Source organism: Fusarium oxysporum, chromosome 6 (genome assembly GCF_000149955.1).
Source record: "Fusarium oxysporum f. sp. lycopersici 4287 chromosome 6, whole genome shotgun sequence".
Taxonomy (NCBI): domain Eukaryota; kingdom Fungi; phylum Ascomycota; class Sordariomycetes; order Hypocreales; family Nectriaceae; genus Fusarium; species Fusarium oxysporum.
Window position 1 is genome coordinate 1453895 of NC_030991.1, and position 17471 is coordinate 1471365.

At 47.4% G+C, this 17471-nt stretch overlaps 7 protein-coding genes across 7 annotated transcripts; 4 read left to right on the plus strand and 3 right to left on the minus strand.

Moving 5' to 3' along the window:
- Nucleotides 1-765: 765 nt before the first annotated feature.
- On the plus strand, nt 766-1185 carry FOXG_07206 (uncharacterized protein; the record flags this gene model as incomplete). The annotated part of the gene is made up of 1 exon (XM_018385831.1): nt 766-1185. One exon carries the CDS (start codon nt 766-768, stop codon nt 1183-1185), a length of 420 nt encoding a protein of 139 aa, XP_018244558.1.
- A 1066-nt stretch (nt 1186-2251) lies between these two features.
- Nucleotides 2252-2594, plus strand: FOXG_19699 (uncharacterized protein; the record flags this gene model as incomplete). The annotated part of the gene is made up of 2 exons (XM_018399964.1): nt 2252-2320; nt 2445-2594. The coding sequence occupies 2 exons, from the start codon at nt 2252-2254 to the stop codon at nt 2592-2594; spliced, it is 219 nt and encodes a 72-aa protein (XP_018244559.1).
- Nucleotides 2595-2943: 349 nt separating this feature from the next.
- FOXG_19700 (uncharacterized protein) lies at nt 2944-3156 on the minus strand (the record flags this gene model as incomplete). Its single annotated transcript, XM_018399965.1, has 1 exon — nt 2944-3156. One exon carries the CDS (start codon nt 3154-3156, stop codon nt 2944-2946), a length of 213 nt encoding a protein of 70 aa, XP_018244560.1.
- Nucleotides 3157-3425: 269 nt separating this feature from the next.
- Nucleotides 3426-5498, minus strand: FOXG_19701 (uncharacterized protein; the record flags this gene model as incomplete). The annotated part of the gene is made up of 2 exons (XM_018399966.1): nt 3426-4396; nt 4460-5498. 2 exons carry the CDS (start codon nt 5496-5498, stop codon nt 3426-3428), a joined length of 2010 nt encoding a protein of 669 aa, XP_018244561.1.
- Nucleotides 5499-8066: 2568 nt separating this feature from the next.
- FOXG_07208 (uncharacterized protein) lies at nt 8067-8624 on the plus strand (the record flags this gene model as incomplete). Its single annotated transcript, XM_018385832.1, has 1 exon — nt 8067-8624. The coding sequence occupies one exon, from the start codon at nt 8067-8069 to the stop codon at nt 8622-8624; it is 558 nt and encodes a 185-aa protein (XP_018244562.1).
- Nucleotides 8625-9415: 791 nt separating this feature from the next.
- Nucleotides 9416-10342, minus strand: FOXG_07209 (uncharacterized protein; the record flags this gene model as incomplete). Its single annotated transcript, XM_018385833.1, has 2 exons — nt 9416-10166; nt 10278-10342. 2 exons carry the CDS (start codon nt 10340-10342, stop codon nt 9416-9418), a joined length of 816 nt encoding a protein of 271 aa, XP_018244563.1.
- A 198-nt stretch (nt 10343-10540) lies between these two features.
- On the plus strand, nt 10541-15895 carry FOXG_07210 (uncharacterized protein; the record flags this gene model as incomplete). Its single annotated transcript, XM_018385834.1, has 2 exons — nt 10541-13520; nt 14277-15895. 2 exons carry the CDS (start codon nt 10541-10543, stop codon nt 15893-15895), a joined length of 4599 nt encoding a protein of 1532 aa, XP_018244564.1.
- Nucleotides 15896-17471: the final 1576 nt, after the last annotated feature.

The window sequence follows — 17471 nt, forward strand, 5'->3', positions numbered from 1 at the left end:
AGCCGGAGATGTTGTCAAATTTCCGGGAGATCAGCCGTCTGTGGCATCAATTTCTGGCCCGAACTGATGGTGATTTCGGTGACAGAAAACGCCGGGCTCACAATGATGATAGTATGCCGGTCGTCGACAGAGCAGCAGCGAAGAGGCAACAGCTTACTATAGACCGAGAGGACGTATAATAGTATTACTCTACTATTTTGTATATAATGCGCCCGGAATTAAGACAGATTACGATTGGTGCTGGGACAGAAGGGGGGGAAGGGGAGGCGCTATAGGGTAGGGCGTAAGAGTAAGCTTGTAACTAACACAGTACCGCTATCAGCAGGCAACTTCACCGAGACTCCTTTGCAGAGTCCTGGTCGCCAGTCCGGCTGCGTTTGGCCGCCAACCCCAAGGGCAGGTGGGGGTTGGGGTTCGATCTGATGTAAGCTGATTCGTCCAAAACGCTGGGCGCTCAGGCCATTCACCGCTAACCGCAGTTGACGGCAAACCACCAGCCAAAAAGGGCGGCGCCCCCAGCCGAGAGCTAACCTAACCCCAGGCTTAACCCCAAGGTCAGCGTAACCCCAGATCAGGGGTGAGAGTTGAAATAACCAGGATCAACATCACCGCTAGCAACGACAAAAAGCAAAACAGGTTAGAATTAGAGTTTATACCATGCCATCAATAACAATTCATTTATTCATTTATTTTATTTATTCTCTCTAGCTATCAAGTTATTAACCCAATGTGCCTCTGTCTATTAGTCAACCAATCGATCAATCCATGCCGCCAGTCCCCAGTCCCAACAGCAAGTATGATTATCATAGTGATGATACCGAGGCAGGGGGAGGTCAGGTCATCCAACTGTGCAAAGAGCTCGACATCCTCATCTGCCTCCTCTGCCCAGTGGCTATCAAGCCCCGTGTAGATCAGGTCGAGAATCACTACCGCCACCGTCACAAGACAGCCGGGCGGCAACTGCAGGAGGTCATCGCATTCGCCGCCTCTTTCTCCCCGTCATCAGGCTCGCAGCCACTGGCGCTCCGAGACCCAACCGACAAGGACATAGAGCTGCCGGCCGATGGGGGACCACCGATCCCAGGGCTGGAGATATACGCAGGTTTCAGCTGCAAGAGCTGCCGGCACCTAGTGCTACAGTCCAAAATCAACTCTACTAGAGTTGATTTAATTGACCCGCTTTAACCCTAGTAGGGTTGATTTATTGCCAGGGTGTAGAGTTGATTTAATGTTGTACTATATACGGGAATAGTAGCGCTGATCAGAACAGGGGCCTGTCAGGGGTTTGCCACAGAACGCGACACGTCCTGTCGCGTAAAGTGCTGTAGGGAGTAACATCATCATACTTCTAGATAGTCTCGTTGGTAATTAAAGAAACATCATCATTCAAATCTTACTACTAGTCACCGAGTCACTATCACAGCTTCAAACTTGCAATCTGAACCATGCAGTGCAATTTATCCCTACGTTCTTCTCTCTACATACCGTCTTCTCGTGTGTCAGGTTTGTGGGTTCGCCTCTATAGTCGATGAGGTTGCTACGCATCTGAGAACACGACATCGCGATATACAGCCAGAGCGTCGGCAGGAGCTGGTAGAGAAGATAAAACAGATCCCGAACATTCTCCACAGTCGGGAAGACCTACGTCACTATTTACAGTACCCAACGGATATAATTCAACCTATCCCGTATCTTGCGCCGCCAAAACTAGATGGTTTAAAACGTCGTGCTTGCGCCCATATTGTTCGTCACATCCAAAAGATACAAAAGCATTGCACTGAAAAGCATCAGTGGATAAACCCACGAGGCAGAGGAAGGCCAGCACATGATTGCTCCGCATCCGCTTACGAGCGGCTCTGAGGGCAGGGCCGTTATCTCAAAGGGCCGGGTTGGAACGACCATGGCCTCGAAGTTGTAGCCACGACCAAGAATAGGATCATGTATTGGCCGGCAAGTGTTATCAGCGGGCTGCTCGCGGCGGCTATCATCGACATGGATGGAGCTATTATCATCATATGCGTTGGCTGCTTGGCTGATGAGCTGTTGGGAATCCATGAGAACTCATAAAAAGAGATATATAATGAAATGGGCGGGGTTGATTTTGGTGGTTCTCAAAGTCACTCCATGTACCTCGGTTTCGGCGGGGGTTATGTGGGGCCAGGTACGAAGGTGGAGGCTAACGACAGTCAAAGGGATATGCGACTATTCTGATTCTCATAAGAACAAGGAGTGGCAAGGCTTCGCGGCCATGATGGCGGCAGCGTATACGAAAGATCTTCTGCGTCAAATCCCGCCTAGTAAGGTCGAGGCCGAGAGGAGAGTTGGTGAGGTTCTGAGTTCCAGTTAGTGTCACTATTCCTCTCCGTCGACCCCCTTCTAACTGTAGATAGTCGGAAAGACATTAAATGATGTGCAGGAAACGTCGAATACAACCAAAGTCATAGGATAAGACAGTCAGATCGAACCAGCATGTGGCCGCGATCAAGAACTGGCTCTCTCCTCCTGACTCCTCGACCAATGCCAATTATGCAAGACAACTCAGATACGAAGGAATTTGGGAGTGGTTCCTTCGTGGTGCTGCCTTCAGAGAGTAGGAAACTTAATCACGTCGGCATCTATGGTTTTACGGGCTGCCGGGATGTGGCAAGACAGTTCTGAGCACTACAATTCCCGACCATCTTACGAATTTAGACGACGATATAACCCTTGATTTCTTTTTCGACTTTAGCGATACAATGAAGCAGACAGTAGACGGAATGTTGTGCTCACTTGTTTTCCGCCTCTACAAGCTCGGAATCGATTCTTCGAGAGAACTTGATAGCCTATTCCAATCCCATCACTACAGTGATTGCTGAGCACATTGCGACGCAATGCACATATCCTGGTCCGTGCACGCTTGACATCCTTCCAATTTTCCACAAAATGCGTCGTAATACATCATTTTCATCCGTGCACGCTCCAGGGGTTCGTGGGACCATTGAAGGTCTTGGCATCACCATCAGCGTGCTTGTTCTCGCTTGGGGTTCGTGGTCTTATCTTCGAGGTGATCCGACACTTCTTTCGCGCAGGCGGGGACTCAATGTCATCAACAGAATCGGCCTGGCAGCCAGCGATTTTCTTGCCTGTAAGTCTTGCGTCGAGTCTTGGCATGAACATTTGTGCCGCTGATCTGGGGCTTCTTTGATATAACTACTTTGGACTCGCCATTGTTGCCATGTTCCTCGCGGCACTGCTTTGTCTCTGCTTATGGATCTGGGATGAGGCACGGGGGCGGGGACTGAGGGCTCTCAGTGTTGTAGGGGCTATTATCTGCCTCACTTGGCGAAGAATCTGGTCAAAACCAAAGAACAGGGAAGCCTTTCTAACCTGCATAGAGCGCATGACTCAATACTTATAGAGTAGTATAATCAATACAGAAGACATATCTACGAGACTTTATCCTTTTCAACAAGCTGCACGCGACTCTGAACATGCTCAACCCGAACCAATGTTTTGCTCAGACCACGATCTTTGAGCCACGACTTAACCGTCTTATCGTCAACCGTATCTGCATCCCTAATCCAACTTTCTGTGGTGGGCCCAAGGAGCTGCGAGATGGAGGCCCACGCGTTTTGAATCCGGCTAAGGTTTCCGGCGCGGCGAAATATCAAGATCGCCAGCAGGACTAGGAGAAGATGCAACATTACTACGCTGACCACGATAATAAAGGCAGTCCAGCCCAGTGGTCGAGTCACTTGGACCAAAGATACTCGTGATGATGGCGCGGCTGTATCAAACATGATGATCCGCTCGTAGTAGCAAATTGCGCATAAGGTCGTAAAGTAGGCTTGCAGCGCAAGCGCAGGATTTGCTGTGGATCTTGCCATATGAGTGAAAATTGAGTATTGAGCTTCATTCACCAGGCCCCGGTACCAAGGGTTGGGGCTGATGACCCAAATAGCGGCAGTGGTCGAAAAAAAGCCCGACCAAACCTCATCAAAGTCATCGCCTTCAGCCAATAGTATCGGTTGCTCACGCCATTGCCATGAACGAGATGCGAGATCGAAGATGCCACGTCTCGCGGTTGAGTCTCTTGATGTCCCAGCGCCGAATTGCCGCAGAACATCCTTGGTATTGTAAGTAGCTGTTGAGGTGTTCCAGAGTACGGTAGGCTCTGGAGGAAATGATGCAGGTCTTGTCGCGTTGATCTCCAATTGTTGTGCCTTGAATGCAGTCATGCAAAGTGTGAATTGTAGGCTCAGAGACTCTGAAGTATCGTTTGCTTTGAGTGTAATAGATTCCCATACGTCGGAGCCATCCAAATTAGTCACGTAATTAGTCAATGTTGCATTGATGAGAAGGTAAGATGGACCCGGTACCACCTGAAACCCTTTCGAATCCATAACCGAATAAATTCCTATGAAAGTGATCAATACTACTTGTCTTAATCTCGTTGGCCTCTTTTCGGGCCGTTGCGTACCTAAAATCTGTTCGAGTTCACACAGAGCGAGCGGCCATCCATACGTCTCTGGGTCTGCATCTGTAGTAAATCCGCAATCAAAAGACAGCGAGTTATTTTTGCTTCCGTCATCGTCTGGTAGCCGAAGAAAGCCCAACGGCTTCTGCTCGACGTCTGCTAGGCCGGTTATGCGGAAAGCATAGTAGCCGGGGTTATCATTGTCGGTGGAGAACACAATGTTTGTAAGCCTTGGACGCACACAAACGACCCTCGTGTCCACGACAGTGCCGAATCCATGATACTCTATTAATCGGCTGCGCTCATCGTCCTTGAATGGAAGGAAGGCTCGCACGACGGTTCCAGTGTCTATTATGCCGGGTGCACTGCTAGGAGCGAATTCTCCGTGCTGAGCAGTTGTGTCCGAGATTGTTGCATTGGAAATCCATTCAGCGAAGGCAGGATATCTCGCAGGTGTCGTATCAAAGAACGAATGAACCCCTCCCTGGGGACCATACGCAGGCCCATACGTATCTGTGCCATAGTATGTCTGCGGGACAGAGGTCGCAACAGGGAGAGAAGCTATACCGACTTGCGACAGTAAAACTGTCGATGTGAATTGCAAGGATAATGTCGTGAAGGTAAGCAGCGTAGCCAGCAAGCCTATCGAGATAGACCTATGGTGCCACTCTGCTCCCATCTTGCCCAGGAGCGACCAAGGGCCTGTATTGTCAAACCTGATGATAGATACAGCAGCTGCGGCAGGCAGCGGGACCGCGCCCCTCTGGAGCAAGATTGCTGCAAGCATAGACGTGCATGTTGCCGCTTGGGCAGCTGTAGCCCATCTTAGAACAAGGGACGTAATGGTGATAGACCGCGTCGTCCACCCAGCAAGGACAATGCTCCGCCAGACAGCATTATTTGTGTTGGCCCCCCATAAGAATGCAAGAAAAGTCAAACACCCCAAACAGACCACGAACGAGGACATTAGCACAGCGATTGAGACTTTACCGAGACGCGATATAAGCCCCGAGCGGCCGTCATGAGGAAGATTGTCGTCCATGTGAGAGAAGTTGTGCTCGATAGGCTCTCTTTACTAGAGGGTTAATATTTGGTTTATATTTCAAACCGCTTGGTAGGTTACATGAACTTGTTTTATAAAGTATGTCGCTTCAGCGAGACAAGGTGTATGAGTAAATAAATTTGAGGGTACATACATAACGATTCTATTTATTTGCTCACTCGTTTACTATAGGCGTCACGATTAGGGTGTGGTTTATTGTGGCGGCAGTTAGACGTAGTCTATTGAGTTCTAGCCTAAGCCACAAGCACCAGTCGAGAATCCAGTTCAGGTTAGACCTAGAATGAGACCGAATAACTCCACCTGAGTTTAATTCTGGCTCAGCACCCCCAGCCTCAGATTCGATCAGATGCACCAGACACGACCCATTTTATGGGGTCTCCGACCCAAGCCGAGACGTATGGCGTGAACACGGGCTCTCCTATCGGGCCACAGTTCGATGCGGTGCCGGTTCAATCACGCGGTTCAGCCCCTCAACCGGCACCTTCAACGTCGCCCCTTCAAGAGGCAGCTGGTCTAGGGGCGGTATGGTGTTATGAGCTTGACGGGTGGAGGACGGATCACTATATTGGGTTGATACATAAGATCGGATAGGGCCTTAGTAATTCGATATGACAAACAATGTATATTATAACATCCCGAGTAAAGGTTTATATAATAACCAATAAATTGAGGAAGATCTGGTAGTAATTCTTCCTTATACTGGACCACGTATTTCTCAGTTATCCACAGCGTTAACCCCCCAGGGGGTCGCCCCGTGAACTATCAGATCATAATGATGTGATAGAAACTGTCTTGTTTGTATTATTCCTTCTGTAACCCAGAAGTGGCCCATCGTACCTTAATGGCCGCTTTCTCCACACCGTAAATTCATCAATTTCATAATCAATTTTTATTCTTAATTTCACCCTTATAATTTAATATTAGCTGAAACTTATCATTCAGATCCGTGAAGCATATTTTTGCAGCTTTAACATTATCTATATATTTCTTTCTAACATTCCTAACCCGCTTAAGTATATGCCTAATTGGTATGATATTGGTAAGTCGCTTGTTATTACTAAATTAGGAAACCAATAGCTCAGCCGTTTTCAATAGTCTTAGCATTAGTATGTAATAGGTATAAGGCCTAGAGCGTCCTAACGCCTTAGCGTCCGACCCGCAAAGACGCTGTAAGAGGGTAAGATCGGCAACGTCCCGTCAATCTTAGCCAAAAGAAGGAACTAAAACAAGTTAATAGGTATCACTAACACTAAATTAAGTAGTCCCTAGTCGTAGAATACTATACCCTATTTGATAGTTTAAGTTATGCTCATTGGGTGTTAGGCAGTAGAAGATAAGCTGAAGGCTAGTTTATAAGTAGTCTAACTATTACTACACTTCTTTGAAGTTACTAAATCTATGCCTAGACTACCGGACCTAAACGTCCGGATGAGTTCCCATCCAGTACTAATCACAAGTTATTAGAAGCTAGTTAGCCATATTCACCGTCGTGATAAGGAACAAGTAATAAAGAGACTAATGTCACTGTTTATTTTAGTTTTTCCTTAGTATCTCGAATATTTTACTATCTTTCTTTTACTCGTCAGTACAGTGGGATACAGAAAGTATTCACAGGTGTGCAGATGGACCCTCGCCCCACTAAGGCTAAGTTTAAACGAGATTTTATCGAGGCTGTAGTAAGACGGTAACGACTACTCAAGTATGCACGGCAGGAACGGGGCCCGTTCTGAGTTCTAACCCAATCACATGCACTAGAATCGACAAGGTTCGCGCCACCCCAGAACGGGGCCCGTTCTGATTTTTAACTCTCAACAGCAAACACAGAACGGGGCCCGTTCTGGCTTCAAAGGGTCCGTGCTACCCATGCCCAATCCATTGAATCTAGTGTCCCGCTTCTCCCCTTTTACATTTCCCACCTGGCCCGTAATAACCCCATATAAACAACCCCGTATCAATGACTCTATATGAACAACTAACCTAGACAATGACCGGAATCCATCAAGAAATCTCACTAAGCCTGGATCAACACTCTTGGCTAGAGAAACTCCATCTTTACTTTAATTTACCAGAGCCGGCCATTATCTGCACGCTATGTGGCTACGCGCTTGCGGCTGACAATGACCGCGTCGGGAGGCACCTGGGCGAGAAACATCAAATCTCCAAAGCAGCTCGCCAGAAACTGAACACCTTGGTAAACTCGCTCAAGCTCCCTGTTCTGAATAGCAAGTGAGTAGGTAGTACGTGTCGCTGATAAATACCAGATACCGTTATTACTTGTAAACGTTTTGACTTGCTCATTGAGACTATCTTTGATGGCAAACCTGTGACTCAGGCGAAAATGCTAAAGAGGGTGAAAAACACTGGACCGAAAGTATTTCTTGTTTGATCTGTGACTTTAATGTTTAATAAATATCTAGTCAATAGTCTTCGTCGGCTCAAAATGGTCATCAGCACCTGCATTTGTCAGCGTCACGTTCAAATCACCCATGAATACATGCTCATCAGCCCTGATAATTATTACAATCATTATGGTGGTTATTCTTCGATATGAAATTCAGCACTGCACGTGCGACTTTGGTAGTGCTGGCTCCTGTCCTTTCATTAGCCAAGGGTAAAAAGCTCGACTCCGTCAGTTTCCAGGCCGACATTAAGACAGATAAGTCATCATCTGCTACAAACCACTATATGTGTACAGCACAGCTCACAATAACCGGTCTCATGCTAAATCTCAAAGTTCTGAATGATATCTCCTTCGATAGCGGCAGCAACAGAGCGCTTGGCTCCCCCGGCTACAGCGCATCTGTCGACTACACCTACAAGCGCGCCTCTGAAGTGAAGGAAGCCAAAGCCTGGAAACGATACTTCTCTGTAATCTCCGCCTCCGTCGATTATGTTAGTCTCAAAGTTGAGGATAAGCCCATCCATATTCATGGCCTGACATATTCGCCATCTACAAGTGTAGAGGGTATCACTGCCGAAATCGCGCTAGGACTTGAAGGCGCTGCAGGTTGCGACGCTTCTTCGTATCGCGGTCTTGATGTCAAGGGCAAGGGGACACTGCCAAGAACTCTTGATTCGGCACGGCACCCCTGCTATCTGGTTTAAACTAAACCTGAACGATATAACGAGCCCGATAGAAGTCGGGCTAAGACAAACGAAACCGAAGAATACCTAAAGAGTCTTGGCCGGGCAAACAAGAGAGCACGACTCGCCTTATCGGATTCTTTCAGCTCGGCCATCTTTTGTCACCGGGAGATGTCCATGTTCTTTCAGTATTACGTGATGGTTGGGAAAGATGCGATATTTGGGCGGATTAGTCAGTACTACGGGGCAGTAGAGACAAACAAAAGGAGCGCGCTCCAATTTCACGGCCTCCTCTGCCTGCAGGGTAACATGTATCTAAGTTCCCTTCTCAATGACGTTCAAGGAGAGAGGCAAGTTGCATAGCGGCAGCGGGTGACCGAATATGTTGATAGTGTTTTTGCGGAGGTTCGTTTATGCCACACCTGGATCTGGCATGTTGGTGATCGAGGGCAGATTAGTTGTGTTGGGAAAACAGGACCACTGTCTATTAGGTGCGACCGGTAAATGGTGTTGTGTACTATAATCTCGCAGTCTCGCATAGCTACCCTTCTTACATTCTCCCTGAACCTTGACCAAATTTATTATCACAACATGAAGAAAATAGTCCTCAGCATTGCAAGTTTACCAACTTGCTGGTTTACAATTGGGAAAGATTCCCCTACTAAGATGAAATTAGTGTTCGGACTGCAACCTCGGGCCTTTGCGAGTGGCCTGGCGGCCGAAGGAGCGCTCGTTTCTGGCGCTTCGAATGCCTCGAACAAGCGTCCTAGCTGTTCGAGAGGGTTTGGGATGCTGTAAGCTGTGGCACAGTTTTAATCACCCTCCGACTCCATTTCGCAATCATCCTCCGACTCCGTTCCATAGTCACCCTCCGACTCCGTTTCATAGTCACCATCCAGCTCCATGCCAAGATCCAGATCCCGATCCATGTCATCGTGTCTCACGCTAGCAAGCAACCAATACAGCTTGAGCAAACGTGGACATCGGAGGCCTTGAATCTCGTCCATTTCTTGCAGCCACAACAGAATGCATTGCGGACCTATTTTTTCTAGGTCGTCCCAGTTCTTCCATCCCATGTAACGGAGAGCAGTGGCGCCCAATAAAGTCACACCAGTCCGGTCAGTTTTACCATCAGCCACCATACATGCGGCAACAAAATCTTTTACTGGCTTGACCCATTCACATGACACTACCGGATACGATTCACCGGTCTGCTCCCGCGCTTCGTCCTCGTTTCCATACTTCGCATCTAGCATTTCCCTGTGTAACGTCTGCCAGCACAAAAGCTTTGGAAACCGACAATTGTTGCATCGCGCTCCTGGTCCATGGCTTTGCGCCTTGTAATCTTCCAAGACTTTGAGCCAGACATGCGCTTCACTTTTATGATCTTGATAGTAACAGTTCTCAATCATATGTGTATCAGCATCTTTGCTGCCTGGCCCATCATCTTTTGATCTCTGGATGAAGCAGAGCGTACAGTGGAGCCGGTTTCCGCGGATAAGCTCTTGTAGTTTCGTAACAATAATGTCATCACGTAGTCCTGTGGTCCTGCTGCTGTCCTTCCTAGTGCACCATACTAAAATCAATTCTACGTAGAATTCATTTGTTTTATGCTAAACAACCCAGGGTAGAATTGGTTTTTACAGGGGAGTAGAATTCAATTTCTAGACCTACTTAACAGGGAGTAGGCTTGAATTTCGCAAGGGGTAGACTTTATTTATGCTAGGGGTAGACTTCATTTAAACCAGGGTCAATAATTAGATTAATGACATGACGCGTAGTCGCGTGAGTACACGCGAGTACGCGTGATTTACGGCGTATATTAACTAGTAATAACTCTTTAGATGGTTCATAGAGATCCTCCCCCTTACCCAAGACCGAGATATAGGGAGCATATACCCAATCGCCGTATAACAAGTTTATTTCCAATCAAGACAATGGGCCCTAGTAAGCTATCTCAATCATCCAACCCAGTCCACCCATTCGTTATTCTTCTAGAATATCAACTTATAGTATGCGAGTTATGCGGATTTGCAACCCTCCCCAACGAGGTCAACACACACCTCAGGACAAAACACAACAATATTTCTCTGGAATGCCGGCATAGATTGGTAGAGCAGGTCAAAGCAATCCCAGATCTTCTCCAAGACCAGTCTAAGCTTCGACTACCACGCATACCGATTGAAGCGATTCCTTGCCTTGCTACACCGAGATTGGACGGACTAAAGTGCCGGAAATGTGGCCATATATTCCGCCAAGCCCAAAAGATGAGGCTCCATTGTACGGAGGAGCACCTGTGGAAAAACCCAAGAGGAAGAGGAAGGCCGATATCAGGTCTGGAGCCATCTGCCGAATTACCATGGATCGAGGGCGTTGCCTGTCAACGGTTTTTCCCTTCTCGGGAAGGCAGTAGATGGTTCGAGGTCCTTCGAGAAACTGGAAAATCGAAGAAGGGAGCAAGACTCGCAAAATCATCTCGGCCTGATTTGAGCAAAGACGTCCGAAGCCTGAACTGTGAGGCGCGCACCCATCTAAGCGATGTATTAGAGCGAGAGGAGAATTATTTTCGCCAGATGAATCAGCCACGCATGAGTGCCAAGGACTTGGGTAGCGATGCTCTTGCATCTACCGGCCTATGGCAAGAGAGAACTCAATGGCGGGTCATCTTTCAGAACACTCGACGTGACATTCTACGAGCAATGACGCGGTTACCGGATCGACATTCACTCATGTCAGACTATGTTATGGGACAAGGGTGCCGGCAAGGCGATCCGGATATCAGGAGCTCGTACGTGGATGAACAGAAACTATCTTGTACCGTGAGGGCATTAGACTTGGTGATAGATCGCTGCGAGAACACAGTCCGTTACACCAGTCGTACCCTCTTATGCTGGCTCTTGAGTCTGAAGCTTCATGTCTATCGCGAAGCTCCGTTCCGTCTTGTGGCAGAGAAGAGCAGCGAAACTAAATATAGGGTACTTGAGAAACGCTTTCTTACATTCGTTATCCGACTTCATAGGATGTCGAATGCTTTACAGGGAGAAGTGGCGAACGTCCGATTCAATCCGGTACTTTCCGCGACAGTAGAACGTTTATGGAGCCATAAAATTTGGAATATGTTCGATGTATCTCGGGGACTGTGGCCCGATCTTGGGAACTACCGCTGCGTCGAAGAGACTTCTGTGGCCCTGAATGAGGATCGGTCTAATTCGACTGGTAGCGAGGATGGGGAAAGAACAGGCAACAACGATAGGGATGATATCGACCCAGAAGGGGAGGATGATGGCGACGGTGATGAGGACTGGGATTCAGATGACGATGAACTTGACCATGATGACTCTGCATATGGCAGCGATCGGGCCGAGTTCAGCCGAGAAGCCCATCTAGAACTACAGGTTCCAGCGGATGGTGAGCTCGATATTGCGGCCTTCGATGATTTCCTGGAGCTGCTCTATGATGCTTGCCTTACTCTGTGTACGGAGACCTTCATTGCTGGGCAGCCCGGCTCCACGCTATTAGTTTACTTCAGCGGTATCCTTGGTTTTTCTAAAGACTGCCAACACTTTTTGCTTGCACGACAGTACTGTCCACAACTATCTGGGCTCATTTATATGCAGCGCCTATTGCTTCTAGAACGCGCATTGCCATTAAGGCCATATAACACTATTGGCATCCCACAACGGCCACATACACAACAACTCAAAAGGTTAAACGAAATTCGAGCGGAGCATATGGTCCTAGGTTCACAATCTCCACTTGCTGAGCTAGTCAGTCTTCGAAACTTTGGTCGCACTATAGCTCGCACCGAACCACCATCTATTCTTTTCTACTGGAGTGACGATGGGGAGACAGTTTCAAACGGAAGCTTACAATTAACTATGGATAAATTTCGTGAGCTTCCAGAGTATTTTACGTCTCGAGCGGAAGAATTATGTGGCAGTCTCATGTATGGTCTCGAACCTGAGATCGACTTAGCATCAGTCAAGGATGACTTGGCAAATTCACAGAGCGGATACTGTTTTGTCAAGCATCCCGCGAACGGTCTTGAGTCGGCATACAAGGAATTGCTGATCCAAGCCTATTCCTCCAGCAACGGCGCCCTTGCCAGAGACGGCTACTGGAGGTGGCCTATCGTTATGTCATACCTTAAGCAAGTGACCGAACTGGAAGAGATGCTTGCTGGCGGCCTCTATGTGGAAGGCGGTTCGTGTCCGCGAGTGCGTGAGCTTTTTGCCCTTGAATGTGAGAACGGACCATTCACCAGTTGTGGAATTTACGTTTGGGGTGGTTCCGTGGTGTATGTCGCACGACACCATAAAGCGAAACGACAAACGAACCGCGAGTTTTATGTGGTTCGCTTCCTGCCAGCCAGATTAAGCCGGGCTATGTACTTGTACCTTGTCTATATCCGGAGATTGGCCAACTTATTACGTCGAGAACAGGTTAGGCACTCTGAGATTGTTCAGAAGGGCTCAGATGAACGAAACGAACGGCTTCTTTTTCATGTGAATGGAAAGGCCTGGTCTACTTCTCGCCTTACCGAGATTCTGGTCAAGGCCACTTCAAAGATCTGGAACCAAGCTATCAATGTCCGCTTATATCGCCAACTCGCCATCGCTATTACAGAGAGGCACGTCCGCGAGGTACATACCCCGTTCAATAGATACGATGACCTAAGCAGCGGCGCAGATAGAAATGCTGTGTTTGCGTGGCAAAGCGGACATCGTCCATTGCAACGGGAGACCACCTATGGACTTGACGGAGCCTATCCGTTTCGACTCCAACCGGCACTCTTGCGTGCTTATGAGTGGGCTTCAACTCGTTGGCATGAATTTCTGCACCAACCAAGCAAAAGATGGTCTCTATCTGGTAGCCGAATACCTGCATTACTTGAAACAGAAATGAAGCAGCGCAAGCGTAATATCGCAATGACTTTGCAGGATACTCTGGCACTCCCAGAAGAGGCTAATTCATCTAAAAGATGCAAGGTAGCTAGCATATCTGGCTCGTTAGTGGAGCGAGATCAGGAAGCTAGGAACGGAGCTAGGAACGGAATGCGAGCCTGATGAGAACCTATGTTTGGCTAGTGACAGTTTTGGGGGCGTGAACTCTCAATATCTCAAGGTAGGAAGCGATTTGTGGATAGATAAGGTTCTCTGCGTGCTTCCAGAGCATCAAGTCCTTATATGTCTTCTTTGCAGAGCTGCTATCCAACCAGGCGGGGGCATAGTAAGCCACTTCCGGAGAGCACACCAATTTAAAGGTGTCGAACTCCAACAAGTCACGGCTTTCTGCGCCGGGAGGTTATTTAAAGATCCGTGCACAGTGCCGCTGCCAAAGAATGGAAGCAAGTCTATCCCAGAGCTTCCAAAATGGAAGGGCTATAGCTGCAAACACTGCAACTATATAACAATAAATCGCAAGAATATGACATCTCACCTTACAAAACTTAAACACTCAACTCAAGCGGATGACGAGACGGACTGGGTATATGTTATCGTTCAAACGTTCTCAAGGGGCAGGTACATACGCTATTGGACTGTTGAAGAATGAGATGGAATATATATTCATATAATAAGGGCACATTAGGGACAACAAAATAAAAGACATTTAGTTGGAGAGATTATTCAATTATATACTATGATATCTTGCTTTGTCTACTTTGCAAAGCAGCTATCAAGCCCGAACCGGCTCAGGTAGAGCGTCACTATCGCAATTGCCATAAGACTATCGGACAGCCGCTACAAGAAGTCATCGCGTTTGCCGAATCGTTCTCATCGGCAGGATGGCGCCCCCGAGCACTACAAGACCCAACAGATGAGAACATGGAACTGCCACCAGACGGAAGCCCACCTATCCCCGGACTAAAGACATATAAGGGACTCAGCTGCGAGAGCTGTCGATTTCTAACCCGCAATCGTCGGAATTTCGCCACGCATGAAACCCGCGAAAGGCACTACAAGCTGCAGGTCAGCGGCGGGGGAGGGAAAGGTCGGGCGACGGTGATGCTCCAGTCACTGCGCAAGGCTCCGCACGCAAGGTACTGGATCGTCAATCCAGCCGCCGTACGGGCCAACGGCAGCGGCGACGAGAGCAGCAGCAGCAGCAGAAGCAGCAATACGGCTGAGCAGGGGAATGGTGGTGGCGACGGCAACACTGATACTGTACTGCTACAGACCGTCCGGGCGTGCGAGAAGGATCTGAAGGAGGCGGAGGTGGAACGGAGACGTCAAGTGGAGGCACCAGGTGGAGTTGAAACTGAGTCAAGATGGGTGCAGTTTATGAAATGGTCGGCGCACTTGCAGCAGAAGGATAAACCGATGCTGCACCAGGCAGGACTATCACCGGCTTCTGCCGCAGTCGAGCAGCGGATGTGGCCCCGCGAGCGCCGTGAAGCGAACCAGAGGCTACGTGAGTTGACCGAGAGCTTCCGGCGCGAGCTTGGCCGTTGTATGGAAAGACTGGATAGGGTGCCGGACGACACGCTCGAGTGGCTCGGCAGCATTGACCCAACCAAGCCAGTATCGACCCTGTTCGGCCGAAAGCAGCAGTCAGATACGATGGATAGGTACAGTGCATGCTGGCAGCGGTACTTGTGCTATTGTGTCCGGATCCAGCCGCTTGGGCGCGAGGGAGCTAAGACAGAGCACGGTATCCGATTTACGGAAGAGCAGTGGAACTCTCTGATCGATATCATACAGCGACTTGATACCGTTGCTGACAAGAAGAAGAAGCAGGGGCAGAAACAGGTCATGAAGGACAGCAGGGAAGGTGATAGTGATGGAGGGAGCGCTGAGGGTAGAGAAGAGGGGAAAGAAGAAGACTCCGACAAAGAGGCACTTGACGAGGCTGTCTTTGACTTCTGCATCAAGTCAATCAAGCAGAAGCTTGGGAGGAAGCAGTATCATAACCCACTGCTCCACTTTACGGCCGTATTAGGTATCAAGGAGGATGGTACATGGGTTCCGTCCCACACACATACTCGGTTTCTCGCCGGCTTCTTATGGTGCGGGAGGATTCTGATGTTGGAGCACTTTTTTGAGGATGACCCGTACGACTCCGAGGACTCGACTTGCGACACGAGTTTCGCGGCTATCGGTCGGTTCCAGAAAGGTCATCGCAACTGGCTCGCAACCGGCTCATATACACCGTTCAGCGCTATTATTCAGTGGATGACGTACGGACGGGGCTACCGCAATCAGGAAGGTGGGCAAGCGAGGGTGCTATGGGACAGTGATGGCATGACGCTTAATTATCTGGGTGATAAGATCATAGGGCAACCGACGAACTAAATCTGGGGTAACCGACAAACTCTAGATTATAACTAATAAGTAATAAAATAACTATAAAAGCTTCTAGGTTTATAAAACTTAACCGTAAGATTATATTAAGAAAACTTTTATATTAAGAAATTAATATAAGTGCTAAAAATCGTAAGTTTTACTTTTAAGTCTGGTTTTAATATTTCTATATTAGTAGGGGTATTACTAAACTTAGGCCAATAATAATAAGCGCAATTAGTATAAGAGAAATATTAAGATAATAATAAGCTATTATTCTAATAATTATATAAAAGGCAAATTATAAATATATAGTTACTATATTTATATAATATAATAAGTGACTTTAAGTAACGGCTAAAATATAAATATAAAGGAAGGGCTATATAGTAATATTTCTACTAGCTAAGCTTAAATAATTAGTAAATATAAATAAATCTATTAGCTTCTATCCTATAGACCTAACTCAGATTATATAAGTATCTTACGTTCCATTTATAATCCTATAGTCCTAGGTAATATATAGGTCTACTCCTCTACCTCTATTTACATAACCTACTTAAAGGTTGCCTCCCCTTATCTTACTTTCTCCTTGGCCGTCTCCATAAAGGAATCCCAGTAAGACCAAATGCTACGCAATAGATAATTGCCCTCATAGTCCTCACCCCTTCTTATTATCTTCTTAATAGTAAATCTATTACCAAATTTCTCAATAAGGAGCTTTACAATATAGGAGATATCCTTAATCATCTAATGCATTATAAGGTCGCTGCCATCCAGAATACCGCAGCCACATAATACTAACGTAATATATTTTACATTAGTAAAAAGGAAGATATCTTAGAGGCGCTTCTATATCCATCTAGCAGCCTCGCCTATCCCATGCCGATAATATACACTCTCTAGGTCATCTATCCCACTATCACTATCGCAGCCTTCCTCGTGGAGGTAAAAGTCATCAATTACATCATATAAGTCAATAATTACAGTAATGCTATCTTTAATTAGCGGCACAATAGGGACCTTTATTTTATAGTCGCCAAAGGTATCGGTCATAAACTCGCACAGCCAGTGCAGTCGCACATTAAAATGGTTTTCGCCATAGTACACATCAGAAGCCTCCTTAACCAGCTGCTTACCAGTCTCATCTTTACCCATAAAGTGCTGTTGGCGTAGGAGGACACCATCAGCAATTTTGGCGTTCAAGGAGCCATCATCATCTGCCTCATCAATGAGGACCGGTTGCTATTGCACGAGGTATTGTCGGAAGAGATCGCGCCTTTTCAGTGGAGATAACGAGGCAAATTGGGGGACGGTACGACCGCCAAGCATACGGCGGATCGTAGTAGCATGGTAATCCATTCTATATTGGATGAATGAGAATAATAAGAATGGGGATAAAAATAAAAATAGATATTAAACTCGAGATTAAATATAGAACTTAGTTATACGGTAGGCGTGATAGGTAAATAAGTAAGAATGTATAGTAGTGAAGAAGGGGAAGTATGTGCTAGAGCAGATCTAGGCTAGGAGGTTACTACTTATCCAATATGATTTTCTATGGTCCGTGCACTTAACCCTGACGGTA